General features: G+C 55.8%; 9 protein-coding genes across 9 annotated transcripts; 8 read left to right on the top strand and 1 right to left on the bottom strand.

Moving 5' to 3' along the window:
• Positions 1-12: 12 nt before the first annotated feature.
• L226DRAFT_529138 (uncharacterized protein) lies at positions 13-3,695 on the top strand. Its single transcript, XM_067679538.1, has 6 exons — positions 13-398; positions 457-705; positions 859-2,056; positions 2,113-2,736; positions 2,789-3,154; positions 3,214-3,695. Exons 1-6 carry the CDS (start codon positions 255-257, stop codon positions 3,234-3,236), a joined length of 2,604 nt encoding a protein of 867 aa, XP_067541252.1. The 5' UTR covers positions 13-254; the 3' UTR covers positions 3,237-3,695.
• On the bottom strand, positions 3,645-6,208 carry L226DRAFT_498300 (MAS20-domain-containing protein; the record flags this gene model as incomplete). Its single annotated transcript, XM_067677658.1, has 9 exons — positions 3,645-4,187; positions 4,245-4,343; positions 4,401-5,027; positions 5,082-5,212; positions 5,282-5,300; positions 5,574-5,600; positions 5,653-5,768; positions 5,825-6,019; positions 6,082-6,208. 9 exons carry the CDS (start codon positions 6,206-6,208, stop codon positions 3,852-3,854), a joined length of 1,677 nt encoding a protein of 558 aa, XP_067541253.1. The 3' UTR covers positions 3,645-3,851.
• A 112-nt stretch (positions 6,209-6,320) lies between these two features.
• L226DRAFT_117147 (P-loop containing nucleoside triphosphate hydrolase protein) lies at positions 6,321-8,725 on the top strand. The gene is made up of 9 exons (XM_067672179.1): positions 6,321-6,635; positions 6,697-6,730; positions 6,787-7,006; positions 7,059-7,088; positions 7,143-7,436; positions 7,488-7,515; positions 7,564-7,891; positions 7,954-8,112; positions 8,172-8,725. The coding sequence occupies exons 1-9, from the start codon at positions 6,500-6,502 to the stop codon at positions 8,536-8,538; spliced, it is 1,596 nt and encodes a 531-aa protein (XP_067541254.1). The 5' UTR covers positions 6,321-6,499; the 3' UTR covers positions 8,539-8,725.
• A 371-nt stretch (positions 8,726-9,096) lies between these two features.
• On the top strand, positions 9,097-11,929 carry L226DRAFT_476575 (uncharacterized protein). Its single transcript, XM_067676713.1, has 6 exons — positions 9,097-9,127; positions 9,202-9,953; positions 10,045-10,145; positions 10,212-10,283; positions 10,342-10,437; positions 10,499-11,929. Exons 2-6 carry the CDS (start codon positions 9,515-9,517, stop codon positions 11,537-11,539), a joined length of 1,749 nt encoding a protein of 582 aa, XP_067541255.1. The 5' UTR covers positions 9,097-9,127; positions 9,202-9,514; the 3' UTR covers positions 11,540-11,929.
• A 466-nt stretch (positions 11,930-12,395) lies between these two features.
• L226DRAFT_476579 (cytochrome P450 monooxygenase pc-3) lies at positions 12,396-15,337 on the top strand. The gene is made up of 16 exons (XM_067676714.1): positions 12,396-12,846; positions 12,900-13,000; positions 13,053-13,089; positions 13,151-13,223; positions 13,273-13,349; positions 13,406-13,464; positions 13,528-13,924; positions 13,991-14,046; positions 14,132-14,288; positions 14,348-14,372; positions 14,431-14,445; positions 14,497-14,571; positions 14,625-14,680; positions 14,743-14,858; positions 14,923-15,102; positions 15,158-15,337. Exons 1-16 carry the CDS (start codon positions 12,519-12,521, stop codon positions 15,194-15,196), a joined length of 1,791 nt encoding a protein of 596 aa, XP_067541256.1. The 5' UTR covers positions 12,396-12,518; the 3' UTR covers positions 15,197-15,337.
• A 71-nt stretch (positions 15,338-15,408) lies between these two features.
• On the top strand, positions 15,409-18,470 carry L226DRAFT_498312 (glutaminyl-tRNA synthetase). The gene is made up of 6 exons (XM_067677659.1): positions 15,409-15,852; positions 15,904-15,975; positions 16,026-16,237; positions 16,294-16,765; positions 16,820-17,120; positions 17,180-18,470. The coding sequence occupies exons 1-6, from the start codon at positions 15,564-15,566 to the stop codon at positions 18,366-18,368; spliced, it is 2,535 nt and encodes an 844-aa protein (XP_067541257.1). The 5' UTR covers positions 15,409-15,563; the 3' UTR covers positions 18,369-18,470.
• A 224-nt stretch (positions 18,471-18,694) lies between these two features.
• Positions 18,695-22,064, top strand: L226DRAFT_476586 (uncharacterized protein). Its single transcript, XM_067676715.1, has 9 exons — positions 18,695-18,968; positions 19,028-19,413; positions 19,465-19,743; positions 19,798-20,110; positions 20,162-20,453; positions 20,515-21,084; positions 21,134-21,280; positions 21,331-21,513; positions 21,568-22,064. The coding sequence occupies exons 1-9, from the start codon at positions 18,775-18,777 to the stop codon at positions 21,994-21,996; spliced, it is 2,793 nt and encodes a 930-aa protein (XP_067541258.1). The 5' UTR covers positions 18,695-18,774; the 3' UTR covers positions 21,997-22,064.
• Positions 22,065-22,338: 274 nt separating this feature from the next.
• L226DRAFT_529145 (cytochrome P450 monooxygenase pc-2) lies at positions 22,339-25,420 on the top strand. The gene is made up of 15 exons (XM_067679539.1): positions 22,339-23,001; positions 23,065-23,165; positions 23,231-23,267; positions 23,330-23,402; positions 23,468-23,544; positions 23,607-23,665; positions 23,736-24,129; positions 24,188-24,243; positions 24,300-24,456; positions 24,506-24,530; positions 24,590-24,679; positions 24,733-24,788; positions 24,847-24,962; positions 25,020-25,199; positions 25,259-25,420. Exons 1-15 carry the CDS (start codon positions 22,662-22,664, stop codon positions 25,301-25,303), a joined length of 1,806 nt encoding a protein of 601 aa, XP_067541259.1. The 5' UTR covers positions 22,339-22,661; the 3' UTR covers positions 25,304-25,420.
• A 371-nt stretch (positions 25,421-25,791) lies between these two features.
• Positions 25,792-27,067, top strand: L226DRAFT_556619 (ARF/SAR). The gene is made up of 6 exons (XM_067683141.1): positions 25,792-25,870; positions 25,940-25,950; positions 26,005-26,086; positions 26,156-26,248; positions 26,330-26,556; positions 26,627-27,067. Exons 1-6 carry the CDS (start codon positions 25,816-25,818, stop codon positions 26,702-26,704), a joined length of 546 nt encoding a protein of 181 aa, XP_067541260.1. The 5' UTR covers positions 25,792-25,815; the 3' UTR covers positions 26,705-27,067.
• The last annotated feature ends 13 nt before the right edge of the window (positions 27,068-27,080 follow it).

Genomic DNA, 27,080 nt, shown 5'->3' on the forward strand with positions numbered 1-27,080 from the left:
ATCATCTGCCTTGCGCGGGGTGCTCGAAGCGCCGCGGCGGAGATTCGGACCGAATCGTGGTAAAAATTTGGCGCTCCGATGAACACTGACTCTGGGTGACTGCAGCCGCCTGAGCTCTCTGTCTCAGTCTCTGCCGTCCAAATTCCTTGCGTCAACTGCCTCCGGCTGCTGCAGCTGCTTCTCTCCCCCTCTCCCAATCTCACCGCCGTCCTTGTGATTTGCTCTCTTGCTCCCCGACCAGCAGCTGGCTTGCTATGGCCGCGAACGGCCATGACCCCATACATCTCGCATGCAAATGCTTGAACATCCACATACACGCACAGCGGACCACGGATACCCCGCCCCAGGTCGAAGCTGGATTCAAGGCGGTCTACGTGGGCGAGGAGGGCATACGTGTCGTGAGTGGCGCCGTATGCACCGTCCCTCCGATGAGTCCTGATTTTCACCCCACTCCAGACGCATACCCAGGTCACCCTCAGGAGCCGCAGTAAAGCGGTCCCAGTCTCGAGCTCTCCTACTGCAGAGCTCACCCGCTATACGTCCGTCACTTGTCTTGTGTGTGGCCATCCCACATACCGCGTTCTCCAACGCATCACTCCGGACCTGAGTACCGAGGAAGGTCCAGTCCTGCCAACCGATGACTGGGTTGAGAAGGAATTGTGCAAGAGCTCTACCGGTTGGATAGAGGTCTATCAAGGATGTCTGGTGAGTTCCTCGTTCATCTCGTCTATGGCACGACGCACGATTCGAGACTGTCCTCCGCTGAACGCGGAGGCTGTCTCGTGCGGAGTTACGTGTGCCACCGGCATTGACGCCGTGTTATACATGAAACACCGTTAATCATGGGTCATTCCGCAGGCCGACAAAGACATCGCTCAAGCAGAGTCATCGGCCATGTACTCTAAGCTTTTCCACATTGTCCTTCCTGGTGGCACGCCACCGTCTGCCACAGAACCTTCAGAGGAGGAGCATCCTGAACATATAAACGCCCGGGGACCATCTGAACAAGGAGGGAAACATCTTCCCGAATTGCCACCGCTCTTCCTCCCGCCTCCGTTCACCCCGTCGAACGCCGTCTTCTCGCACTTCTCCGCGGTCGCCACAGAACAGTCTCAGAAGCTCAGAGACCAGGCCGAGGAATATATCGCACACATCACGGAGCAGAAGGTCGCGGAGGTCCGCAAGGCCGAGGCCGCTCTGAGGCAGGAAGTCAACATGGTCTGGAGTCGCTTCCGGGACAGTCTTCGTCTCTATGAACCGCCTTCTAGCAAAGCAAGCCTACCAAACAGGCGCCGCTCTACTAGTGTTTCTGGACATTCCCGCACCATGAGCAATACCAACCAAGGAACGTCCGCTTCTGTCCGTATCACCTCCTTTGTCCCAACACCCACACCCTCCACACGGACCTCGCCAACCCGGGCATCCATGCCATCTGCTTTATCTGCGTCGCTCAAAACGTCCGGTATGCAGTACCCTGGCCATGCATCTCAGGTGAACGGGAATGGAAGCATGTCTCCTCGCCGCTCCTCTCCTTCACCACCATCTGACGGTGGTAGGGCGTCTCCAGCCCGGTCCAGCACCACTCGTGTCCATTCTTTGCGTTCCGCTTCCACCGCGTCTTCCCGCACCGCCGCTCTGGGAGTTGACGCGGAGACCAGCATCCGCGAAGCGCATAGACGAGAAATGGACGAAGCGAAGGACATGGCCACCAGTTTCCGTTACGTCATGGACTTGGAAGCACAGATGGAACAGCAGCGAATGCAGACTGAAGCTGAAGTCGCGTCACCGCCCGTTCCGTCGACTTCTAATGCCGCTGCGGAGAGCAGTGCTACTGCTGCTGCCCGTGGACACTCGCCTCGTGTGCACCGGAGCGCAATCAAGCACAATACTGCGACGGACGGGACTGACTCATCAGAGGACAAGTTGAAGGACAAGGCGAAGGGCGATGCCGCTTTGGAGGAGCACAAGAGTAAGGGTAAGAGAAAGGTGACTTTCGACGTCGAGCCCGAGGTTGCAGTCATCCACGATGAGCCAAGCCCTCCCAACCCCAATGAAGGTCGGTTAACGCTGCAAATGACCTAGGGAGTTGGGAAGCTCACAATCATTTGCCAGATGTCATCTTCGATATGGACAACGAGTCCGAGCATTCGGCGAGCACGCGCGCTGAAGCTCAACTTGAGCCGCCGAAGCCCACACCTCCGCCTGCCCAGGAGCGCGTACGCAGTCCCCCTCGATCCAGCCATAGCCGGTCCTCGAGTGGCTCTGGTTTGCCACCCCAGCTGTCGTCGTTACGTCCGGCGTCATTGCCAGCACCGTCTAGTATGCGCCCGCCACAGCGTCATCCTACGCCTCCCAGTAACGAAGCAGCCGAGCGCAGTCGGGCACTGCGGGAGGCGCTCGTGGCGGCAGAAGCTCAAAGGGCTCGCGAAGTTATCGAGAGTCCCATCGAGATTCATCCGGACCAGTCGGACAGTTCGGATGAACCGACCGATCCTCGCGAGGCTGAGCTTCTGAGACTTGTCGCCGCAAGCACCCCTAGCCATCGGAGTGCATGGAAGAAGAACAGCAAGGCTTGGCATGTGTTCTACAACAGGCGGGAACGCAGGGCGGGTCAAGTTGGCCCTGAGCCAATCTTGGAAGAAGGCAACTACGTGTTAGACGACTTTGACCCGCAGGCTGGCCGTCATTTCAACGGCGTTGCGGATAGCGACGTCACGGACGAGGATGGTTCTGAGGGTGAGTACTTTGATGCATCCCACCCACGCTTGCGACTCACGTCCCTTCGCAGACGACAAATGGGCGAGCAGCAATGGCCACCCTATCGCTCAGTCCGTTCCTATCCCCATTGGTCCGCTAAGCCAGCATAGGCAGACGTTCGGGCTCCCTCAGTATCAGCCGAAGACATCGCTTTCGGACCGCCCGGGCATGCTCGTGCCACCCCTTCGCAATAGCAACAGCACTTCTGCTTCCTTCCGCCGTGCTTCGTATGCCGAGCGTGACATGTTGCGTCCGGTCGATCCGGGCGCTCTTGATTTCACCACCGACGCAGATGACGATGATGATGAAGACGTGCCGAGCGACCCGGAGAGTGGCGGGAAGGCGCGACAACGTGCTTTGAAGATCTTGAAGGCGCGCAACGAGATGCCAGCAGCCGGTGCGTTCGGTTTCTCGTTCATAATATGAGCGTTGTATGCTGACGACGCGATTCGGAAGGCATGTGGAGAAGTCTGGTATGAGACCAGGTGATCGAAGACGACGACCAACGACTACCCAACATACTACCCTAATATTGTTGTAATCGCCTCCAACCGTCCAACCATCCACTGCATCGACAGTTGTTTGTACTCTTGCACTAGTAGTTCACCTCGTAGCCCTGTTGCTCTGCCACACAATCCCGTTGTCTTGTCTAATGTCCTCAATATCCTCTACGACGTCGACGCTCTGTTTTTCCGCTGTCATACCTGCTCTGTACATATCTGTATTCTTACTGCTTACGATGAGCAAAGCACACAGTCCTACCATGTACCTGTCGCTTCTCACACGAAGTCGACGCACCTCTGGCGCACCTCATCTGTTACATAACGACGGTTCAACACCTGCTCTTCCGGATGCACACTTCTGGACGCTGCTTTGATTGGCTTCAACAGCGTATTTGTCAGTGGCAAGGAGCGGTGTGTTCAAGATATTAGTAGGCTATTATGTATCTAATGCAACTTTTGTGTTGTGTGTACATGTGCGTGCGGGCAGGTCCGTGGATGCATCAGAGCAATTAACGTCTAGGCCCCGCTCATTCTGACGATCAAGACGGGGGAAGAGGGGGGAAGGGTAAGAGAAAAGGATTGGCCTGGCACTTAGTCGGGGCCATTGTCGGGAACACGCTCGTGGCGCATGACGTTCTCCACCTTTGACTCGTCCTGCTGCACGCCGAGCTCCGCGTCCTCTTTCTCGATGTCCTCCACGACCTCGGCCACGCAGCGCTCGCACTCGCACTTGAACTTCCAACCGCGCGCGAGCTCGACGCGGCGGCCGCGGCGGGCTTCTTCGGTCGACTCGCCCTCGTGCTGCGTGACGTCGACCCAGGCGATCGTGATCTCATCGCCCTTCTTGATGTCGCGGTTTGCAATGAGCTGCAGTTCGTTGTTGGACTCGAAGACAGGGCGCGCGGAGGGGTCACATGAATGTGCGATCTGAGAGAGAGAAGTTAATCGGATCCACAGTCCAGGGAAACCTCAGAGGAGGCTTACGTAGGAGGACACGAAGTAGACACCACTTCCGACTTGGCGGGAGGTGCCATGGGGAGTGCGGGTCCTCTCTTGATCCTCGGGACGCTCAGTAGAAGCAGGCTGTAGGGTATGCATCAGCAACATCGTCTAGGGTGATCGTGGGGCATCCCAGCCTACCTTGTCGTCACGGCCACCATTGGGGCATACACCGATAGCGTTGTACGCCATCTTACCCACAAGAACCGCGTGATTATTCTCCTGGACTGACTGCTCGAGGCCGGGGAGCGCGGAGCCGAGCACCTCGCGCAAGAGCTTGACCTCCTCGTCCGTGACGTGGCCCTCAACGAAGCGCAGCCTCTCGATGTGGTCCGAGATACCGTACAGATCCTTGCCGTCCGCCATCTGCTCAATCTCCCTCGCGAGCGGGCCCGCCTTCTCCTTGCTCATCTTCTGTGTCTCGAGCGCGACTTGCTTGCCGATAAAGCGCGCACCGAGGATGTTCGCCTGCTTCGCCTTGGCCTTACGCCACTCGAGGTACACGTTCTGCGCCGCGTCCCGCTTGTCCGTCGTCATCGCGCCCATGCCCATGTCCAAGTCGGGAGGCAGCACCGGGTCGAGGGCGAAGTACAGGTTCTGCCATGAGTAGTACGCCTTATCCTTGCATTCCTGTGAGCAGAAGACGGAGCCGAGCTTATCGTTTTCGGGGGCTATGGCCGAGCCTTCCTCGACACGCTTGAAGCAGTACGAACAGTGAGTGCCATTGCCTTCGAGATCGGCGTCCAACGCGACGACAACGGGTGATTCCTGGAAGCAGTTGTCTCAATGAAGAGATAGATGGAGCGTGAACGGGCCGCCCACCATGTAAATCACGTCACCCGCAGCGAAGTCCTTTTGAGCAATGAGGATCTTCTTAGTAGCCTGGTTGCCTTGACCGCCAACATGTTGAACAGAGACATTCATTCTCTTGGGCGGGAAGTAGTCGTAATAACCTAACGCCACAGCAGTCGGGATGTACTCAGTCAAGCCAGTCCATTTCACTTCGAACATTCGCGGCTCACCTTCAACACGAGACGCGACCTGAACACATTGGGGTAGAGGGGGGGAAAGAACAAACGTATATTAGAGATGGTCGATGGCAAAGCACAAATAAAGCAGGAAATGGCGAAGTAGAGTGCGGCGTCGTTATAATAAAGTAGCCGAAACTCATGGAGCCGTCTGGCACCCCGGGTCCGTGAGTTGGTCCCACTCTTGCGAGGACGTCTCAGACGGAGGTCCCGAGCGCGTCGGACTGATTTCCACCTCTTCTGCAGGCTCCTCACTCCGCTTCTCCGAGCCCGGAGGAGTACTCACATCGGCGTTAACCATTTCCATAAAGACCTATCTTCCGTGTAAGACAATGACGCTGAACTGACTATGAGGGAACACACACCTTGAAGACAGTTTCGGGCAGCGTCTGCTGGAGCATCATGATGAACTCAACCGGGGACGGGTACACCCTGAGAGCCCGGAAGAACGCCATGGCAGCGGGGAGGAGGAAGTTGGGGCCTTATTGACGGACGCATGAACAAGGAGATATTCTGATTGGAAAGACCGATACGCACCCTTCTGCAGTAATTGATCACCGACCTGGACTTGCATCATGAAGTATGCCTCCTTCTCGTCCGGGGTCGGTGGCACCTCCTCCTCCCGGACTTTGAGCAGCGCAGTCTTGATTTCTGCGGCGCTAACCACAGCGGCGGCATCGTTAGCAGCCTTGGCCTGCTCTGACTGCTTGGTCACCTTCTTCTTGTCCTTCCCTGTTGCACGAGGTGCGTGAGGCTACAAGAGCTGGCACAATGAGGCGCCATCAACCACGTACGCAATTTCTTGCGGAAGTCGCTGTCATTTCGCCGCTTGTAGTCGAAATAGACTGCGTAGGCAAAAAGGCCGCCAAGGACCGTGACGGCCGCGACGGTGAGCACGGAGGTAGTCCGGGAGGAGGACATGGTCGGTGGTGAAGTGGAAGTTTGTGCGCACCCCGCCTTACCTCTGTCCGTCGGCCAAGTCCGAGCAGCTGCACGTGCCGCCTCAAGCGTCATCGCGGGCGTCTGCGGGGTCGTGCTCTGACCACAGCGGCGACGGCGACCCCGGCGCAGCACAGAACTTGAAGTCACATATTGCCATCTCCCCTGCTCGCTTCCCGGCGCTGCGTAAGGCTATAAGGACGCGCACTCGACACGGAATCGTTTCACGCTCCTACCTCTTCCCCCCAACGTCTCCCGTTCGCGCTTGCAGCCATGGCCCACAATGCGCACCCCCCACTGAGCCCCAAGGATCTTGAGGAAGCGTTCATCAAGGTTACATTCGAGGAGGATGTTGCTCACCAGGATGCTGCGGCTGGGGATCCGATGTATGATCCATGGGTCGACCAGGGTAGGTCGCAGTTAGACATGGCAGCAGGGTAGACACCCATCACCGTTCACCTTCAACGCAGCGTCCAACAAGTTCAGCGACCCTGCTGTATTCGGGTTCGTCCATATATTCGTAGTTTAAGTGAAGCCGGCGTTCATCTTGTGTAACACAGGGCAAGACAACTGCGCAAGCTGTACCCTGACCATTCCATCGTGCTCTCCTTCGACTACACTGTCAACATCTTCGGATACCCCGGAGCACTCATACAACCTCTCTCTCCTCCGGACCTAATCTCTGCAGTGTACTTCGTGCCTCTTGCCAGACGTCTGTCGCAGATACCCGGAGTATTGGTTGATTCGATCTCCTTTGGTTCATTCCGGGTAGCTTGGGATGTACGTGCTCCGCATTCCCTCCTTGCATAACCGGTCCTCATTGTTGGCGCAGAAATACGACTTCCTGCTCTACGTCGTGAAGGTGGAGACATTCGGCTCACGTGGGTCATATTGGGTTGCTGATCGCTAGCGCTAGTATCCGTTTGGATTCGGTCAGCAAATCCAGCACTACATCATCCACAACGGACCAGAGGAACCCGCGCGAGCTTTGTTGGTCGCTGCTGGCGGCTGGAATGCCCAGCTGCATAACGAAATTCTAGTATTCAACTCCGGCTTCTGGCAGAAGGACCATAGGCTATGGACCGAGATACAAAAGGCCAACTGGGCCGATGTGATTCTGAACGAGGATTTCAAGGCTAACTTGAAGAAGGACATATATGGCTTCTTCGACTCAGAGAAGCTGTATAAGTCGCTTTCCATCCCATGGAAGGTATGTAAAGAGACGGGCCTGCCCTGCGTAGTGCTGATACGGCGATTTCAGCGTGGTCTTATCATGCATGGCCCTCCCGGTATGTCTCCGCACGTAAATTCGCGCTCGCCGCTGACCGCTCTTGCAGGAAACGGGAAGACCATCAGCATGAAGGCTGTCATGAAAGATTGCGACGCCCAGGGATATTCTCCTCTGTACGTCAAGTCGTTCAAATCCTGGGCCGGGGAAGAAGCCGCTATGCAGATGGTATTCGACAAGGCTAGAGAGATGGCACCATGTGTCCTCATCTTGGAGGACCTTGATTCTCTCATCAACAATGCCAACCGTTCCTTCTTCCTCAATCAACTCGACGGCTTTGATGGGAACGACGGATTGCTGCTCATTGGTTCAACGAACCACTTGGATCAGTTGGACCCCGCCCTGAACAATCGTCCCAGCCGTTTCGATCGTAAATTGTACGTTTGCTCAAAGGTGTAAGACATTCGCATACTGATACTCTTTCGTTGAATCTATACAGCTTCTTCGATGATCCGACTGAGGAGGAGCGGACGTTGTACGTCCAATACTGGCAGGACAAGCTCAAGTCCAACGACAGCATCTCCTTCCCAGACGATCTCGTCGAGGAAGTTGCGAGTGGAACCGACGGGTTCAGCTTCGCGTACCTCAAGGAAGCCTTGTGCGTGCCTCGATGTCAACCATGAGCAGACATACTTATAAAGCCCGAATCCCCCGCAGCGTCTCGTCGCTTGTGCTCCTGGCCGGATACGAGACTGATGATAAGCCCGAGTTCCGCGACGTGCTCCTCGACCAGATCAAGAAGTTGCGCAAGCAGCTGGACAAGAGCAAGGACACCCTCGTGCCCCCGCAAGCAATTTCTGTAGGAGTTGCCTCTGCTACGGCGCAGTCGAACGGGGCCCCTCGCATGCAAATCGACCAGCGTGTCATCGGGCAACATCGCATTTGGGATGCTGCTCCCGGACCCGTCGGACGGATGCCTGGCGCTCTCCCCGCTGGTCCGAGTCAGCAACCAAGTCCGAGCGCTAGGGCGCGTACCATGGCAGGGAACGTCGTCCATGCCCTGGGCAAGTCCTTCATCTCGTGAGTGCTGCCTGACAAGGACAGTCACTCTCATCGGACGGTTTGTACGATACCGGATGGATTCATCAATGCTCGTTGCGTCGGCTTGTTATTGATCTCGTTGTACACTACTCTGCGACTTTGCGCACATCCCAAGTCTGGCGCTCTTACTCATTCATGCTGAGCCAAACTGAGCTGCACTATTGTCGAATGTGCTTGCGTCACCGGATTCACGGACGTGGCCTCCTGCACATTTCCATGCGGCAGACTGCAGCGCTCGGCAAAGTTCAAGAAGCGGCATGCAGTGCCCGAGACCTGAAATTGTGGGTAAATGGCGCAAGCGTTGCTACGCTAACTTGGGGTTCATGACCCCTAGATCGTTGATGCGGGGCAACTGCAACGGTGCAGCCCAGACAAGAACGGTCCAGATCGCGTTGCAGGCGCACAGATGGCGCGTGACCGGCAGTACCCGGGCCCGGCGACGCAACTGTCAGTGTCATGGACTAGGTTCGTTCACTTCTGGTCCACTTGTTTTTGGGAGCTCATGTTCATGAAAATTTGCAGTCCTTCCTCCGTGCTTCACGCATGGGTACTTCATTGCACCTTAAGATCGCGTAAGTGAGCGAGTCCTATAAGAAGTGTTGGGCTACATATACTGATTCGCCTCGCAACCACGGTCCGCATCCAGCGGGCTGGTACCGCTCATTTTGATCGCCCATCGAGCCAGAGGAGCGCGCTCCTCCTCCATCGGTTCGAGGCTCGTCCTGCCAAAATAAGGTATTCGATGGGCCCTGTAGCACGCAGGGCCGGTCTCACCTGCCCGGCGTTCCACCTCGGTCGGACGGGCATGCACTACCCCCGCCCGCCCGTTTTAATTCCCAACTGACGGCCTTTCTTCCTCCAGATAAAGCCCTCCAGCTTCCGAGTCGGTTTCCCTTTTACCAGTACCACTGTTTCCTCGCGCACGACGCGCTGCCGCTCCTTTCTTACGCCCTTCCGCTATGCCCCCCTCCTCGCCCTGGTGCCTGAGGGCGTTATGTCTGCTCTTGTCCGCCAGCTCTGCATTCGCCGCTATTGCAGTTACCCCTCCTGCGAGCCCGCCCGCTGCTGACGCCAATGTGGTCTACTCGAACTTCTTGGGTCTCTCCCTCGAACTCTCGTTCATCAACTACTACTTCGGAAATACCACGGCGGAGATACCCCAGCCTGTCATCAATTACCTGTCGACGCTGCATGCACACGGCTCGGGCAAACCTGTGCGCATTCGGCTGGGCGGGAACTCCATGGACAGTTCGACCTACGTGCCCAACCAGCCGGACATAATAGAGTTCACCGACCCGACCGCCAATTTCAACGATCAACCCGTAAATTATGGCCCTCAATTATTCGACGTCATGAAGGGCGTAAGCTCTGCCGTTGGCGGCGCGCAGTACCTCATTGGTAGGCCAGTTGCCTCTAGGCTCGTCCGATGGCTTCTCGGATGCAGCATGACCTTACACGAGGCTGACTTCTCCGCGCGATCTAACCCCAGGTTTGAGTTTGAGGCAGCCAAATAACACCAACATTCCATTATTGGCGGGAGACGCAATGAAGGCACTCGGGGACGACCTAGACGCCTTCCTACTAGGCAACGTAAGTGTCTCGATGGGACGATTCTGACCGCGGCGCTGACCTGTCCATCTTGTCCACCGGATTCAGGAACCCGATTTGTATAGCGCCCATGGGCAGCGTCCTAATCTCAAGAACTACACGGTGGACGATTATGTTGGGGTGGGTATAACATGGCGTGTTTGGATAGCAGAACGCCGCTGATCGCAGGCATATTTAGGACTACTCGGTCGTCTTCAATAATCTGAAGCAGACACCGCAAGGAGATGTCTTGCAGCTCGACAACATCGCCGGCCCTACGATCTGTTGTTTCTGGGTAAGATATGAACTAGTTTGTTCTAACCCATGCACTAAAATTATCTGCGTTCTAATCGCAGGACCTCGCCCCTGTGCTGCAGTCCAGCTGGCTCACCGATTACGCGCAGCAACTCAAGTACATCACGCTTCAGCACTACCCGCAGGACAACTGCCGAGGCCATCCCTCCTTCGGCGTGGAGCATTACATTGTCCATTCGAACACCGTCAGTCTCGCGCAGTGGCAGAGTCCTGGCCTCCAAATCGCCGCCCAACAGAAGAAGCCCGTTTTGATGGATGAGTTCAACAGCATCTCCTGTGGTGGTGTTGACGGCATCTCGAACACTTTCGGTGTCGCCATGTGGACGAGTGACTACGCCCTCCAGATGGCTGTCCAGGGCTACGCAGGCGCATACCTCCACGCCCGCGAGCGCGGCGTCACGTACAACCCCTTTGACCCGCCCGATGCTGTCGCGGGAGGGGCCGGTGCGTGGATGACCAACCCGCCCTTCTACGGCATGCTCCCCGTCGCCGAGGCTCTCGAGTCCACCAATGGCAGCCGTGTCGTGGACCTGAACATCAAGAACTCGATGTGGGACGGTTCCCAGACCTCGGCGGGCTACGCGATCTACGACGGCACGTCGTCAACCGTGCACAGCCTCGTTATCTTCAACTACAAGAACGTCTCCGGAACAACGTCGGACTATGCCCTTGACCCCACATTCATCCCTGCATCGAACAACCAGATCACGATCCGGTATCTCACCGCTCCCTCCGTGAATGAGAAGACGAACATTGCGTGGGGCGGGAAGACGTATTCCGGCGTGAGCGACGGGAACGCCGTTGACGCGACGTTTGCGTCAAGCGTCCAGGACAAGACGATGGAGTGCGCCGGTGGCTGCTCTATCCAGGTCCCGGGCCCGGGTATCGCAGTGGTCTTCCTCGGCGGCGCGCCCAATACCACGGTGACGACGAACGGCTCGTCGAGTAATGGCTCGAGTGCGACTGATGGATCGGGTTCTACGCCTACACGCTCAGGAGACAACGGCGCGGAGAGAATTGGTGGGTCAATCGCCGCCGCTCTGTTGGGCGCCGCTGTATTGGTAGCGATGGGTATGCTGTGAACTTAAATTTTGTTGACATTGTCACCATTCTTTACCGTTTTGTGGAGCTTTCTGGTGCATGTACACTGGGTATCTAGGCCAATCTACCAACTAATTATGGGTGCTTGTTGTAGCTCAGGTAGTATCGGACTACGGTGGACTGTATGGACGCTTGCTACTTATTTCAGTCCCTGTTGTTTGTACTCAGCTCAGCAGATCCATCGAGACAACGCAAAGTGCATAGCGCATACCACGAGCCGCGAGTGATGAGTTCGGGCTCGAGAATAAAGTCCTGCCTTTAGTACTACGCGCGCGTTCGCACCCAACATCTGTGACATACTTAACTACTTATCATTAGGCCTTTTTAGGCGGCGTTGGTTCATCGCACAAGGCAGCTCAATGCAATAGACCTACTAGTTCGACTTCGTTCGCGGTGGTCGCTTTTTCGCACCGCCTATCCAAAGAGGAAGGCGGTACTGAGCCGGGCACTTACTTCTGAATTCGGAAATAAGCACCTCTGAGGCTTAGAGCTTACTTACTTAGCAAGTTGAGGTTTCTTGGCAACACATGAGTTCACTCACTTCCCTTGTGAATTCTACTGCTTACCTTTGCCAACCTTTGTCAGCCTGGAAGCTCGGAACGCCGTTCCATTTGCGACGACGTCGAAGACGATAATTGCGACGTGTGTCGATCCGGCTCGAGTGACGCATTGCTCTCGTCGATATGTCACGGTGCAGGTACGCATCAGCAGATGACCGGAATTGTTATGAATTTAGTGGGGCGGTCGAAGTCAGAAGGGCCTTGTGGTGGCGCTGTGCGCATTGCACGCGCAGTCAGTCTCAAACTAACCCCGTCCAAGCTCCCATGACAGCAGGCGTGGGGGAATCATATGCGATCTCGCTTCGATCACAGGAAGCCATACCAGTCACCGCCCGTGAGTTCAATAAAGACTGCGCGGCCTCCCATGCGATGTTGAGAGGAACGCCTACTCCTCGCCGCCATGAAGCTCAAGTCTCTACCCCCCGGAGTCCCATTCCTCCTCCGTCTCCTCCTGGTGCTCTCGGCACCGCCGGCGTCGGTCTGTTTCGCGGCTCGCACGCTAACCTCCCAGGGTATAGTAACTGATGTGCCGACCTGGGTATGGATCGTTGCTGCCGTCCTCAGCGGGCCTCTCTTCCACGCCGTTCGCATCTGGTTGAAGTACAGGTCCCACCGGCTCGGTGCCGCTCGTCATGGTGCCATCCTCCCACCAGACCTCTCTGGGCAGTGGATTGGAAACTGGGATATCCTGGACGGCATTTTGGATGCGTTCACACACGGCTACCCTTGTGAGTGCGATGACAACCAAACAAGCAAACTTGATGGTTATGCAGTCCCTTAGCCGATATGTTTGATTACGCTTTCGAACAGTGCGGACCTGTTTTCCAGTTCAGCATCTTCTGGGACCTCTCTTACGCCACGAAGGACCCTAACATTGTCAAGGTATGGGTCTAGATTGATACATCCGGGTTCATTTCCTCAAACGAGAGCACAGACTATCTTGGCCACGGACTTCCCGAACTACGAGAAGGGTGTGTTTAACTTGCTTAGGCATTGAATGATCACGGTGCTCACCGATTTGGGCTCTGTTAGGCGAAACCTTCCACAACTTTACTGACTCCTTGTTCGGAACTGGCGTATTCAACGCCGACGGCGATCTGTGGAAGTAAGTCTGGCCTTCTTACGAACTTATCCAGTTATCAGACTCGCCATAGATTCCACCGCTCGATGTCCCGGCCCTTCTTCAGCCGAGAGCGTATCAGCGATTTTGAATTGTTCGACAGGCATGCAGGTATGTTGACGAAAGATGCTTTTCCCTCTCGCATTATGATGACAGCTATGCGACAGATATCGCCCTCAACCTGATCAGGGAGCGTGCTCGGGCCAACATAGCGTTCGAGTTCCAGGTAATAGAGGACCTGCAACTGCCCGTGTGCACTTTCTCACTCGCGCCCTTGCTTTTCTGACAGGACTTGGTCTCTCGGTTCACACTTGATTCAGCTACAGAGTTTCTCTTCGGCACATGCGTCAATAGCTTGCACTCCCCCATCCCTTATCCTCATGGCATCTCGCCGTTCGGCGCCGATCAAGAACCGAAGACCGTGAAGGAGAAGTTCCCGAAGGCTTTTGCGGACGCCCAGCGCGCCGTTTCCGAACGCCCTCGTGTTGGCTGGCTGTGGCCGCTGAAGGAGATCTTCAAGTCGAGGACAGACGAGGATATGGCGGTCGTCAACGCCTTCCTGGAGCCCATTCTGCAGGAGGCCCTCCGTAAAAAGGAGGAGCGCGCCAAGGCAGGACTCGATCTCGACGAAAAGGAGAGCCAGGAGAATGAGACCCTCCTAGACCACCTCGTGAGACAGACTTCTGGTATGTGAGCGCGCCCGCTTCAATTGGCAGTTTAGTTGACCCCGCGTTGCACGGGTTCGATCACAGATCCGACCATCCTACATGACGAGACGCTCAATATTTTGTTGGCCGGAAGGGACACTGTGAGTATTTCCCCTGAGGCCAGTGTGAAGATACGACCCTCTCCCGTGCTGATCATCATGCGCTGGGATGATACCGCACATATAGACTGCCGCCGCTCTCACGTTCGGTGTTTACTTGTTGTGTCAACATCCACACGTCTTGAAGCGTCTGCGCGACGAGATCGGCAAGCACGTTGGCTACTCGCGCAGGCCTACGTATGACGACATTCGGAACATGAAGTACTTGCGTGCCTTCCTCAATGGTAAGAACATTTCACTGTGAAGTGCATTATTCCACGCTGATAGACGACATCGTCTGTAGAAACGCTCCGTCTCTATCCTTCTGTGTGAGTTCCCCCTTAAATCGCGCCCGCCGTAGGCTGTACTGATTGGTTGGTGCTCTAGTCCAGTTGACATCAGGTGTGCTATATTGTCAGAACCGCTTCTCCGCAACTCATGACCATCTCCCAGGTTCTCTGTCAAGGAGGGAATCCTGCCGAACCCGGATCCGAACGGCAAGCCGATATACATACCTCCCAAGACGGCGTCAGTGCATTTGATCACGACGATGCTGCCGTATGACTGACTGACCATACTAGTATCTCGTATTCTGTCTTCAACATGCACCGTGACCCCATCTACTGGGGCCCTACCGGTAGGATTCTAGCCTTGTACTACGCGTTGACGGCCTCTTTCTTATCATGGACACATCTCCAGCTCAAGAGTTCGACCCTGACCGCTTCATTGACGAGCGCCTCCAGAAGTATCTAGTCCCCAACCCGTTCATCTTCCTGCCATTCAACGGCGGTCCGCGTATTTGCCTCGGCCAGCAGGTAAGGAAGTCGACGACTCCCCTTTTCGCCCTAGCCACCTCATGCTCACTATCTCTTGCTGCAGTTCGCGTACAATGAGATGTCTTTTTTCATGATCCGCCTGCTGCAGAACTTCTCGTCAATGGAGCTCGACTTGTCCGCTCAGCCTCCCGAGGCCCGCCCTCCTCCTGAGTGGCGGGAACCGCCGAGTCGTAGGGCTGCCGAGCAGATTCGCCCAAAGTCTCACTTCACCCTCTACGTCGATGTAAGTGTCTGCGTCTGCCAGATGTGTGCTTTCAAACTGAGGCTCCTACTTCTAGGGTGGTTTGTGGGTCAAGATGAGCGAAGCAACTGCTTGAAATATCTGAACCCGTCTTACCTTTACCATGCGAATCTTGTATTATTGGACCTCTTCGAACAATCTGTACTTCAGTAGCGAATGCCAAACAAACCATGTACTTAGTTGCCAAGTGGACGATGTTCTATTTGAGTGAGAGGGCGGAGCGCCCACGGAGCGCTCAGCGGAAATGCACGATACGGAGATCTGAGTAAGATCCAGCGCGATCGATGTAACCCAAAACCAGTGAGCTGCAAAGTGAGTCAAGGCGGAGGAAATAGAGCTGCACACTATCACCACTATCCTCATCGTCTTATCTGACTCTTTGGCTCCTGCGACTACCAAGTAACACCAAGGTTCCTGAACCAGACTACAACCTGTCGAAGTAGATGGCCCCAAAGGCAGACTCCCCGGAGACGGCGGAGCTCGTTGAGCTCTTCAAGAAGATCGGCCTCACCCAGTCCAAGGCCGCGGAGGCAGCCAAGAGCCCAAAGAGCGCTGCCACTTTGAAGGGAATCATCCAGTCGCATGATCTCGTGAGCAAGAACCTAGATGAGAAGCAGGCGGTACTCTTGGCCGCGCTCGCGGTGCAGGGCAGCAAGCTTGGAGATGCGGAGAGAAGCTATGCGGTCAGCGCGATCCTTGACGGAAGGTTGAAGACGACAGACCAGGTATCAGGTGCGTAAGGGCTCGATGATGACTCAGAATTAATGTTCATGTGGGTGTCAGAGGCTGTCAAGTACCTCGATGTCCACCCTCTTCCTGTGGACTCTGCGGACTTCGATAAGAGCACTGGTGTCGGTAAGCGCGTATGTCTATGTATCTGTGACGCTTCTGATTTATATCTACAGGTTTCAGCATCACGCCAGAAGAGCTTGTCGCGCGAGTGAAAGAATATGTCGCGTCCAGTGCTTATACTGGCTGGAACAACCTTGGTGCCGCGATCGGGGGACTGAAGGCGACCGATCTGCGCTGGGCGAACGCATTGGAGTTGAAGAACGCTGTTGAAAGTGCGTTCTTGGAAAAGTTCGGCGCGAAAGGCACGGCGAAGCCCAAAGGCAAGGTGCGTCTTCACCGTGGCGGTCCGTCCGTTGGATAGTGCTCACATCGATCGATCAGGAGCCCAAGAGGGAGGTTGCAGAGTCGTCTACTGCTTCTCCCGAGCCTGCTGCCTCTGCGTCGTCCTCGCGCTCAGTGTTCTCGGAGGGCTTCCTGGGGCATCTCCACAAAGTCGGCGAGAACCCGCAGATTCATCCTCATCTTAGAGAGCAGCACCTCGCTGCAACCAAGAGCATTGTGCATACCCGTTTCCCACCTGAGCCTAACGGTTTCCTTCACATCGGTCACTCCAAGGCCATCTTTGTGAACTTCGGATATGCGGCGTACAACAACGGACACTGCTATCTCCGATATGATGATACCAACCCCGAAGCTGAGGAGGGACGGTATTTCGAGAGCATCCTCGAGACCGTGCGGTGGCTAGGGTTCGAGCCCTGGAAGATTACTTACTCAAGCGACTATTTTGACAAACTATACGAGCTCGCTGTAGAGCTCATCCGTCGGGACAAGGGATACATTTGCCACTGTACTGGTAAGTCGTTTGAACATGCCCATGTTCATTCCCTGTTGCTCACAGTCTCCACAGCGGAGGAGATATATGCTAACCGTGGAGGTGACGAGCGAGGTCCCCGCAAAGCCTGCATACATCGTTCAAGGCCGGTCGCGGAGTCCTTGGCAGAGTTCGAGAAGATGAAGAACGGTGCCTACCAGCCCGGACAGGCAATCTTGCGCATGAAGCAGGATCTGGAGTCTGGAAACACGATGATGTGGGACTTGGTCGCCTATCGCGTGCTCAATACTCCTCATCATAGGACACACGACAAGTGGAAGATCTATCCGACGTACGATTTCACGCATTGTCTCTGTGATAGCTTCGAGAACATCACGTACGTGTATTGATACCCTCTGTCGTCTTGCTGTTCGCTGAGTTTCTGCGCTCCTCTAGGCACTCATTGTGTACGACCGAATTCATCGCGTCGCGCGAGTCGTACGAGTGGTTATGTGATGCTCTCGAGGTGTACAAGCCTCGTCAGTCCGAGTATGGTCGCTTGAACCTTACCGGGACGATCATGTCAAAACGAAAGATCCTCCAACTTGTCAAGGAGGGTTACGTCCGCGACTGGGACGACCCTCGTATGTATACCCTCATTGCTCTCCGACGCCGCGGTGTACCACCAGGCGCCATCCTCTCTTTCGTCAGCACCCTCGGAGTGTCAACCGCTGCTTCGAACATCCAGGCCGTGCGCTTTGAGCAAGCGATCAGACAGTACCTTGAGGGTTCTGTTTCCCGTCTCCTCATGGTCCTGCGGCCGGTTAAGGTCACAATCGAGAACCTTCCTGAGGACTTCCTCCTGTGGTTGGAGAAGCCGTTGCACCCGAAGGTGCCCGAGCTGGGCTCCTCCAAGGTGCCGCTGACGCGTACCATTTATATCGACGCCGACGACTTCAGGCTGGAGGACTCGAAAGACTACTTCCGTCTCGCCCCTGGAAAGACTGTCGGTCTCTTCCAGGCGCCATGGCCCATCACCCACGTCTCCCACCAGACAGATGCGGCAACTGGACAGGTCGTCGAGATCATCTGTCGTGCGGAGAACGAGGGTGCGCCGAAGAAGCCTAAGGCGTTCATCCAATGGGTCGCCGAGCACCGCCCATCCGGCAGCCCCGTCATCGTCGACGAGACTCGCATCTTCCACCAGTTGTTCAAGAGCGAGAACCCGTCTGCGGCTGTGCCCGACTTCAAAGCCGACATCAACCCGAATTCGCTGGAGATCGTCAAGGGCGCGATGGTTGAGGTTGGGTTCTGGTCTCTTGCGAAGAAGGCATACGCGGATGCCAAGGCGGAGGGCAAGAAACGAACGGAGGAGGCATTGAAGAACTCGGCCGAGGCTGCTGTCCCAGTCGTCAAGGGCGCGCCCACGCACGAGCACGACGACACTCCCAAGGCAACGAGCGAGCAGCTCATTGGGAAAGAGGTCATCCGTTTCCAGGGCTTGCGTGTGGCGTATTTCGCGGTGGACAAGGAAGCAAAGCTGGCGTGCTTGGAGGAGGGCGTCGAGGCTGGGCGACGTGACGGTGACTACCTTGTCCTCAACAGGATAGTCAGCTTGAAAGAGGACTCGGGTAAGACAGCGTGAAATGTGGTGTAGCATAGATAGGTACGATATATCGTGTAGTTCTGAAGCAACCAGAAGATGTACATTGCAATGCGTATGATCACATGGTCGCCGTTGAGGAGTACAAAATTCGGTTCTGCACTCATCGATGATAGACGACGCATGAAAGCGTTAAGATGAGGACTACGCACTGAGTACTCCAAGTAGTTCTCAGCGTACGTCTTAGACAAAGGCTTAAGAGGGATTCAGAAGACCGGGCGAAGGAGTCACGTGAGAGAGCAAGGAGCGCGTTCGCGTCAATGCAGTGGCAAATGCCTCGGTCTGAATTATTCGACTCGTAGCTTTCCCGTCACCTCGCCGCCACCAACGTTCTCGATGCCATGCGCTAGGTCTATTTGACTCATAAAGACCAGCCACCTTATCTGCCATGATTACCTTCACGCCCCTCTCTGGACCCGCCGGCACCATCCGCACCGTACCTCTAGCATATTTACTGCAGGTGGACGATGTACGCATCCTACTTGACTGTGGTTCGCCGGACTGGTGTCCAGAACCTCCCACAGGAGATGTAGATGAGAATGAGTCTCCGCCATGGGAGAAGTATTGTGATGCGTTGAAGGAGTACGTCTTGAATCTATGCTGTTGCGAATGACCGTCACCCATGCACGAACAATATACAGATGTGCCCCGACAGTCGACCTCGTACTGCTGTCTCATGGGGACCTCTCACACTCCGGCCTCTATCCATACGCCTACGCACACTGGGGTCTTACTGCACCAACATATACGACGCTGCCTGTCCAGGCTATGGCGCGCGTGGCCGTAACGGAAGATGTCGAGGCCATTCGTGACGAGCAAGATGTAGGGGACATCGTTCCCAGTCTTGACGGGGAGTCTGCTGCCAAGGAGTCTGAGTCACCTTCACCTTCCTCTGAAGAGCCTTCACCATCTCCTGGACCCAAGTTCGAAGCAAAGAAGCGAAGATACGTCGCGACTGTTCAGCAGGTCATTGACGCATTCGAGTCTGTGAATGTTCTGAGGTATTCACAACCATGTCACCTTCAAGGTACGTGTCATACTTGTCTTCCGCACCAACCCCATGCCAATCCACGTTTAGGCAAGTGCCAGGGCCTGACCATTATCCCATTCAATGCCGGTCACTCTCTTGGAGGCACTATTTGGAAGATTCGTTCCCCATCTGCTGGTACTATTCTCTATGCTGTCGACATGAACCACATGAAGGAGCGACACCTCGACGGGACTGTACTCATCCGTCAAGCCTCCGCTGGCGGTGGGGTCTTCGAAAGCTTGGCCAGACCAGATCTTCTCATTACCGACGCTGAGCGTGCCAACGTGACTACTGCCCGTCGGAAAGACAGAGATGCTGCATTACTTGGTAGGCTCTCGTTGCTTCCTAGCAGACGCTCCATGTAGCTAACCGATACGTTAGACTGTGTTACCGCAACGCTATCCTCACGAAACTCTCTCCTCTTGCCCTGCGACTCCAGCAGTAGAGTGCTGGAACTTCTTGTACTGCTTGACCAGCATTGGAACTACTCGAGGCTGAAATATCCAATATGCCTGCTCTCTCGGACAGGCCAGGAGATGCTTACCTTTGTACGCAGTATGATGGAATGGTTCGGTGGCACCATCAGCAAGGAGGACGTTGGCGAGGATGGGAAGACGGACGGCAGGCGAGACCGACGGCGACGTGACGACGACCACGACGATGAGGCTCTAGGTGCCTTTGCCCTGCGTTTCCGGTGAGCAAGAATGACCCATCGGCACTTTTCGGGCTCTCACTTATACTACAGACACTTGGAATTCTTCATGAACCCTCAAGCCTTGATGGATAGATATTCGCACAAGGACCCGAAGCTCATTCTTGCAGTCCCGGCAACGTTGTCCCATGGCCCCTCTCGCTCAATATTCGCGAAGTTTGCAGAGATTCCGGACAACGTCGTCCTGCTCACTGGCCGTGGCGAGCCAGGGACTCTTGGCCGACTCTTGTTTGATAAGTGGAATGACTCCCAACGAGAAGACTCAAAGTGGGATAGGGGAAGGATCGGGAGCAATATCATGATGGATGGTGTTCTCCACCTTGAGGTAGGCTTTGGTCGACAGCCCTCGTCGTACATGACCTTGTCTGACCAGAGCTTCTGTTTAGATGCACTCGAAAGTCCCTTTGCAAGGTGCCGAGCTGGAAGAGTTCCTGGCGAAGGAACGCGCCGCGCGAGAGAGAGAGGCTGCCCAACAGGCTGCACTTGCTCGTACCCAGCGGATGCTCGAGGCTGACGAAGCCGATAGCGAGTCAGACTCCGATTCAGACTCCGGGTCAGATGATGAGGAGAACGAGGTCGAACGCACACTCGGGGATGACTACATGGACACTGCGGAGGATGGGAAGCGGGCCCCTAACGGACGCGCCAAGCGGAAACGGGACGCGAACGGGTTGACAGACGGAGGGGATTGGGAGGAAGAGGGCGTGACGCGAATATCGTTTGACATATACTTGAAGGGCAATGTCGCGAAGGCGACGTCGTTCTTCAAGAGCGCGGAGGGCCAGACACAGAGGTTCAGGATGTTCCCGTATGTGGAGAAGAAGCGGAGGGTGGACGAATATGGTGAGACGGTCGATGTGGGGAAGTGGCTGAGGAAGGGGAAGGCGCTGGAGGAGGATGCAGAGAGCGAAGAGTCCAAGGAGGCGAAGCGGCGGAAGGAGGAGGAGGAGGCGAAGGTGCGTAAGGTCTGACGCATGAGTGCTCCATGCTGACGATACAGTGCAGAAAGCACCTCGGGAACCCCCCTCAAAATTTGTCACGACCTATGTTGAGGTGCAGCTGGCATGTCGGTTGTTATTCGTGGACCTAGAGGGTCTGAACGATGGTCGTGCAGTCAAGACCATCGTGCCCCAGGTCAACCCTCGGAAGATGGTATGCACCCTCCCTAACCCTGATTTCCCCATGTACTTAACCAATGGTAGATCCTTGTACATGCTCCTCAACCAGCGACTGACGCGCTAATCGAGAGTTGTGCGAACATTCGTGCTATGACGAAGGAGATCTATGCTCCATGCCAAGGCGAGACTGTGCAGATCGGTCAACATACAAACAGCTTCTCAATATCACTCAGCGACGAGCTCTTGGCGGCCGTCAAGATGTCCAGGGTACGCGATTGTCTTGACTTGATTCCTCTTGTCTACTGACCCTCGTTGTGATAGTTCGAGGACAACGAAGTTGGATACGTGTCCGGTCGCGTCTCGAGCCTCGCGTCATCGACCATCCCTCTCTTGGAACCAGCACTGGCTGTTCACCTACAAGACTCCGCAACGCGGAAACCGCTCCGCGGCCGTATGCTTGGCTCGCGTCCTACACAGACACTGCCGCAGTCTACCATGATTGGCGAGCTGAAACTGACCTCCCTTAAGGCGCGTCTCGTCTCTGTTGGCGTACAGGCCGAGCTCGTCGGTGAGGGTGTGCTTATCTGCGGCGCCGCGGCAAGGCGGGGCGCAGGCACGGATGCTCTTGGGGACTCGGTCGCGGTTCGGAAAACGGCGCGGGGGCGCGTCGAGCTGGAGGGCTCCGTGTCAGACGTCTACTATGTTGTTCGTAAGGAGATATATAGCCTGCTTGCGCTCGTAGCAGCGTAGTATTGTACCGTTGTTTTGTTGTACTGTATGCTTGCCATTGCGACAATTGAGTTGCTTTCGATTGGTCTTACCTCTCCTCGTGAGCCCAGCCTGGAGTCAAGTTCATGGCTCGGAAATGTCGTGTCGGTCTAGATACATAGATGAAATGAGGTCAATTGGAGACGTTACGGCCAGTTGTTACCACGACTTCTCGTCGTATTGAATTTACTCGTAAGCATGCTTGTACTTCACTTGCTCGCCCTATTGTTGCTCAGTCAGATTCGTAATTTCGGATCCTTTCGCGATTCTTGTCCGGTGTTGTCGGTCTCTGGCTGTTCATGTGAGGCAACTTTGATCCAAGAGGCCGAGGCACCCAGGGCAACGACGATGACCAATTGAATGGTCCTCGTGCGCGTGTGCAGATCAGAATCAGGGCAAGTACTTAGACCGCAGTATCGTGGGTGTCCTCAAAGCGTCCTAGAGCCCCGTCAATCCCCGCGAAACTGGCCCCAACTGCCCAGCCACCATCCCTAACTCCCAAGCCGGCCGGGTGACATCGCGAATTCCTCCGGCACGGTACTGCAACATATCCGGATCAAGTTCCAACTACCATAAAGCTCCTGAATCCCTGCGCGGCAGTTTAGAGTGGGCATCCCTGCCTTCGGACGTAACTGCTCGTCGCAAGAATGCCGTCCTCCATACCGAGATCCAAAGTACCCCCGGGTCTCCCATCCGTCCTCAAGGCGACCGGAAACAACCTCCTTCCAGCGGTGTTGGTCGTCGCAGGCGCGCGAGTCCTCTCTAATACGTCTGGCACGGACATCGGAACAGGATGGGTCGCGCTCGCTGCAATGCTGAGCATCCCGCTCGTGTATGTATGGCGCATCGTATACAGGGACTGGAGCTTCAAGCGTCGCGCGGCGGCCATGGGTGCCGTCATGGCCCCAAACCGGGTGGGCAAGCGCATCGGAAATCTGGACATTCTCAAGAAGGGCGTGGATGCCTTCAACGGCAACGGATGGCCTGGTGCGTGCAGTCGGGTAGTCGACTTTGGTAGAATGAGACTGATCACAGCTTGTTGTGCTGAAGGCGAGGGCTTCTGGGACGGTCTTGACGAGTATGGCCCCCTGCACATCGTGGCCTTGCTCTGGGACCCAGTATACCTGACGCACGACGCAAACGTGGTGAAGGTACGCCTATGCGCGTCCATGATGTGCTCTCGCCTTGGTGCGGTGATTCTAACAGAGACTCCCAGACTGTCCTTGCGTCCGATTTCCCTACCTTCGACAAGGGTATGTGCATGCATCTCGCTTTAATGTGTTGCTATACTTGACGCGATTGGCTCATGTACTAGGTGAGGCATTCCGCGAGACCGTTCACTCTGTGCTGGGCGTTGGGGTCTTCAACGCCGACGGCGAGATGTGGAAGTGAGCACCGCCGTTTCTCCCCCTTGACAACTCCGTTCTGACGACACCTCGCGCTTCAACCTCAGGTTCCACCGGACGATGACGCGCCCCTACTTCACGCGCGACCGTATCACCCACTTCGAGATGTTCGACCGTCATGCAGGTAGGCACACCTCTTAGGGGCGGTACGCGGGAGCCACCCCTGATGTCAATGGGCCTGCACAGACCTCGCCCTCAAGAAGATGAAGGAGCGCTTCCGAAGTGGCCACGCTCTGGACTTCCAGGTCAGTATCTCACAAGCGGTCATACAAGCCTAAGGCGGGTCAGGCACTGACCTGCTACTTCCTTCTATAGGACCTGATCTCGCGCTTCACGCTCGACAGCGCGACGGAGTTCCTCTTTGGCCAATGCGTGCACAGTCTGAAGACGGACCTCCCGTACGCATACAATGACCCCGTTGCGGCGCGTGTGGTGCGCACGCGCAGCTCTGCGGACCGCTTCGCAGAAGCGTTCCTAAACGCTCAGAATGCGCTCGCGATGCGTCTGCGCAAGGGGTGGGTGTGGCACTTCAGCGAGCTCACGAAGGATGCGTCCGCGGAAGCCATGGAAGAGGTGGACGCGTACCTGCAGCCGATCCTGGAGGAGGCTATCCGGAAGAACAAGTCGCAGATTGGCAACGTTGCGTCTGGGAAGGAGAAGGATGCGGAGAACGAGACACTCCTGGACCATCTGACCAAGCTCACGGATGGTGAGTGTTGCTTGGTGGTTCCTCCCCAGGGCTGAGGTGGCTGATATTTATTCGTCAGATCCCGTTGTGCTCCATGACGAAACGCTCAACATCCTGATTGCGGGCAGGGATACTGTGAGCATATTCGTTCAATGTTCTCGGTGCACTGAGTACTCATCATCGGCGCACAGACGGCTGCAACGTTAACATTCGTGGTTTACCTTCTCTGCATGTACCCTGAGGTCTTCAAGCGCTTGCGTGCGGAAGTCCTGCAACATATTGGACCCACTCAGATGCCGAGCTTCGATGACATCAGGTCGATGAAGTACCTCCGTGCGGTCATCAATGGCGAGTAGCACTTGTCATTCCCGTTCAATCTTTCCTGACTAGGTCACAGAAACCTTACGGTTGTACCCGGTCGTGTATGTGCTTTCTGCATCTTGGATTGATCGGAGCTAACGCGTGCACAATCGCACGACAGACCTTTCAACGTCCGTGTTGCCAACAAGGATACAACCGTCCCCAACCCGGATCCCACCAAACCACGCGTCTTCGTTCCGGCCAACATCGGGTATGTCCACGTCCGACATTGTGATCCCTAATGTCGACCTCATTTGTCTACAGTGTCGCCTACTCCGTTTTCATGATGCACCGTCGCAAGGATTACTGGGGTCCAGATGGTGAGCTATTGCAGCCGTCTCCGGACTATGATTGGGAAAACTAATGTAGGGGACACAGCCGCGTACTTCGACCCCGACCGGTGGATTGATGAACGGCTGAACAAGTACTTCACGGCGAACCCGTTCATCTTCTTGCCGTTCAACGCGGGCCCCCGCATCTGTCTCGGGCAGCAGGTACGAACACCTCACGGTTCCTTCATATCACTGTGGAAGCTCATAATGGCCGCGCAGTTCGCATACAACGAGATGTCATTCTTCCTCATCCGTCTGCTGCAGAACTTCTCGCACATGGAGCTCGACCTGTCCGCGCAGCCTCCTGAGGCGCGCCCACCGCCTGAGTGGGCGGGTGCAGAAGGCCAGAAGGGCGTGGAGAAGATCGTTCCCAAGGCTCACCTGACGCTCTACGTCCATGTGAGTATACGCCTATATATGCGTGCGCTTCGTGCCTTGATATTGACATGGTGTTGCAGGGCGGTTTGTGGGTGAAAATGACTGAGGCTGAGCGGGACGGTTGACAAATGAGAGGAGTCCCAGGCTGATGTTCCTGTACAGTATAGTATTGCTCCCCTCTCCTATGTATGTGTAAGAGTACTTGTATGCAAAAAAGTGGTTGGCGGATGCCGTAAGAGTGAGTCCGTCTGTATGTGGCATCAACGCATGGCATTGGCACCAGGAGACTTCGGCAAGAGGCGCCGTGTTCCTCGACGCTCGTGACTTGGCTGCAGCAGAGGCAGAAAGTCCTGCTCAACGCAGGGAATATTCGAGCGTGTGTGTGCCATCAACGAGACCGATGGCATCTGGAAGTTCAAAGGAATGACTGGGCTGGGAGAGCGTAGACGAGCTCTGGAGGGAGCGAGTCGCGTCGGCGGTGCCCGAGAGGGCGCAGAGCAGCGCCACGTTGCGGAGCTTGAAATGGGTCGGGTCCTCACACGCACTCTGCACCGAACTTGCTGCAGTCCTCCTCCCCGCCTGTCTCTCCTCTACCACCTCTTCTTTCTCCCCACTCTCGCCTGCTCCTACAACAGTCATGGGTCTCTCCGTCTCCCGGCTCCTCTCTGGCCTCTTCGGCAAGAAGGAAATGCGTGCGTATCGCCCATCGATGCCAGCGCGACGTGTAGCTAATTAGTCTCCCGACCCGCCCAATTATCCAGGTATATTGATGGTTCGTCTGCTCGCAACTTCGAACGCGTACGAGGGGAACTAAACGTGTGTGCAGGTCGGTCTCGATGCAGCTGGTAAAACCACTATCCTCTACAAGTTGAAGCTTGGCGAGATTGTCACGACCATCCCTACCATCGGTCAGTCGCCTGGTTATACTCGTGTCCGCCCGCTTGCCCTGACACCCCGCACTTCCCCCTCCTTCGCAGGCTTCAACGTTGAGACCGTAGAGTACAAGAACATCTCTTTCACCGTCTGGGACGTTGGAGGCCAGGATAAGATTCGTCCCCTCTGGAGGCATTGTGCGTGTCCTGTCCCGCCGGCGCCCAGCGTCTGACGTGTCCTCGCCGGCCCCGTATCTGACCCTATCCCCCGCCACACAGACTTCCAGAACACGCAGGGTATCATCTTCGTCGTCGATTCCAACGATCGGGAACGTATCTCGGAGGCTCGTGAGGAGCTCCAGCGGATGCTCAACGAGGATGAACTCCGCGACGCGCTCCTGCTTGTCTTCGCCAACAAGCAGGATCTCCCTAACGCCATGAATGCTGCTGAGATCACGGACAAGCTTGGTCTCCATGGCCTCAGGCAGCGGACGTGGTTCATCCAGGTGAGTACTGCCTTGTAGTCGCGTGCTCGGGTACGTTCTTGGTGCTCACACGAACGCCTCTCTTCCTTAGGCGGCGTGCGCCACCAGCGGAGATGGCTTGTACGAGGGTCTTGAGTGGCTGAGCGCCAACATCAAGCGGCGGGTGTAATGGGTGTCCTTTCCGTCGCATGTGGGTCCCCTTCAACGTTGCCGAACGTTCATCATGTTCATGTCTTATGATCATTACGATATTGAAGAGGGTTTCACTGGTTCACCTCTTGCTCGGTTGTTTCACACAAGTAGTTGTTGTCTCTTTCCCGTTCGCCCTAGTTTTGACGACCCCTTTACTCTCTTCTGTCTCTGTGCCATATAACATAACTCGGAGTTCACTTTTTACCCTCTTATCGTACACATTTTGTACGGATGCGCCTACGGCGGTCTTCAAAATGCTCTTCCGACTAGAGAAAGCATATACACTGGTATAATTTACGGATTGACGAGTGGTATACATGCAACACGGCACCATGACGCGCGTCGCGGCTGTG

The sequence above is a fragment of the Lentinus tigrinus genome, assembly GCF_003813185.1.
Source record: "Lentinus tigrinus ALCF2SS1-7 unplaced genomic scaffold L226scaffold_2, whole genome shotgun sequence".
Lineage (NCBI taxonomy): Eukaryota > Fungi > Basidiomycota > Agaricomycetes > Polyporales > Polyporaceae > Lentinus > Lentinus tigrinus.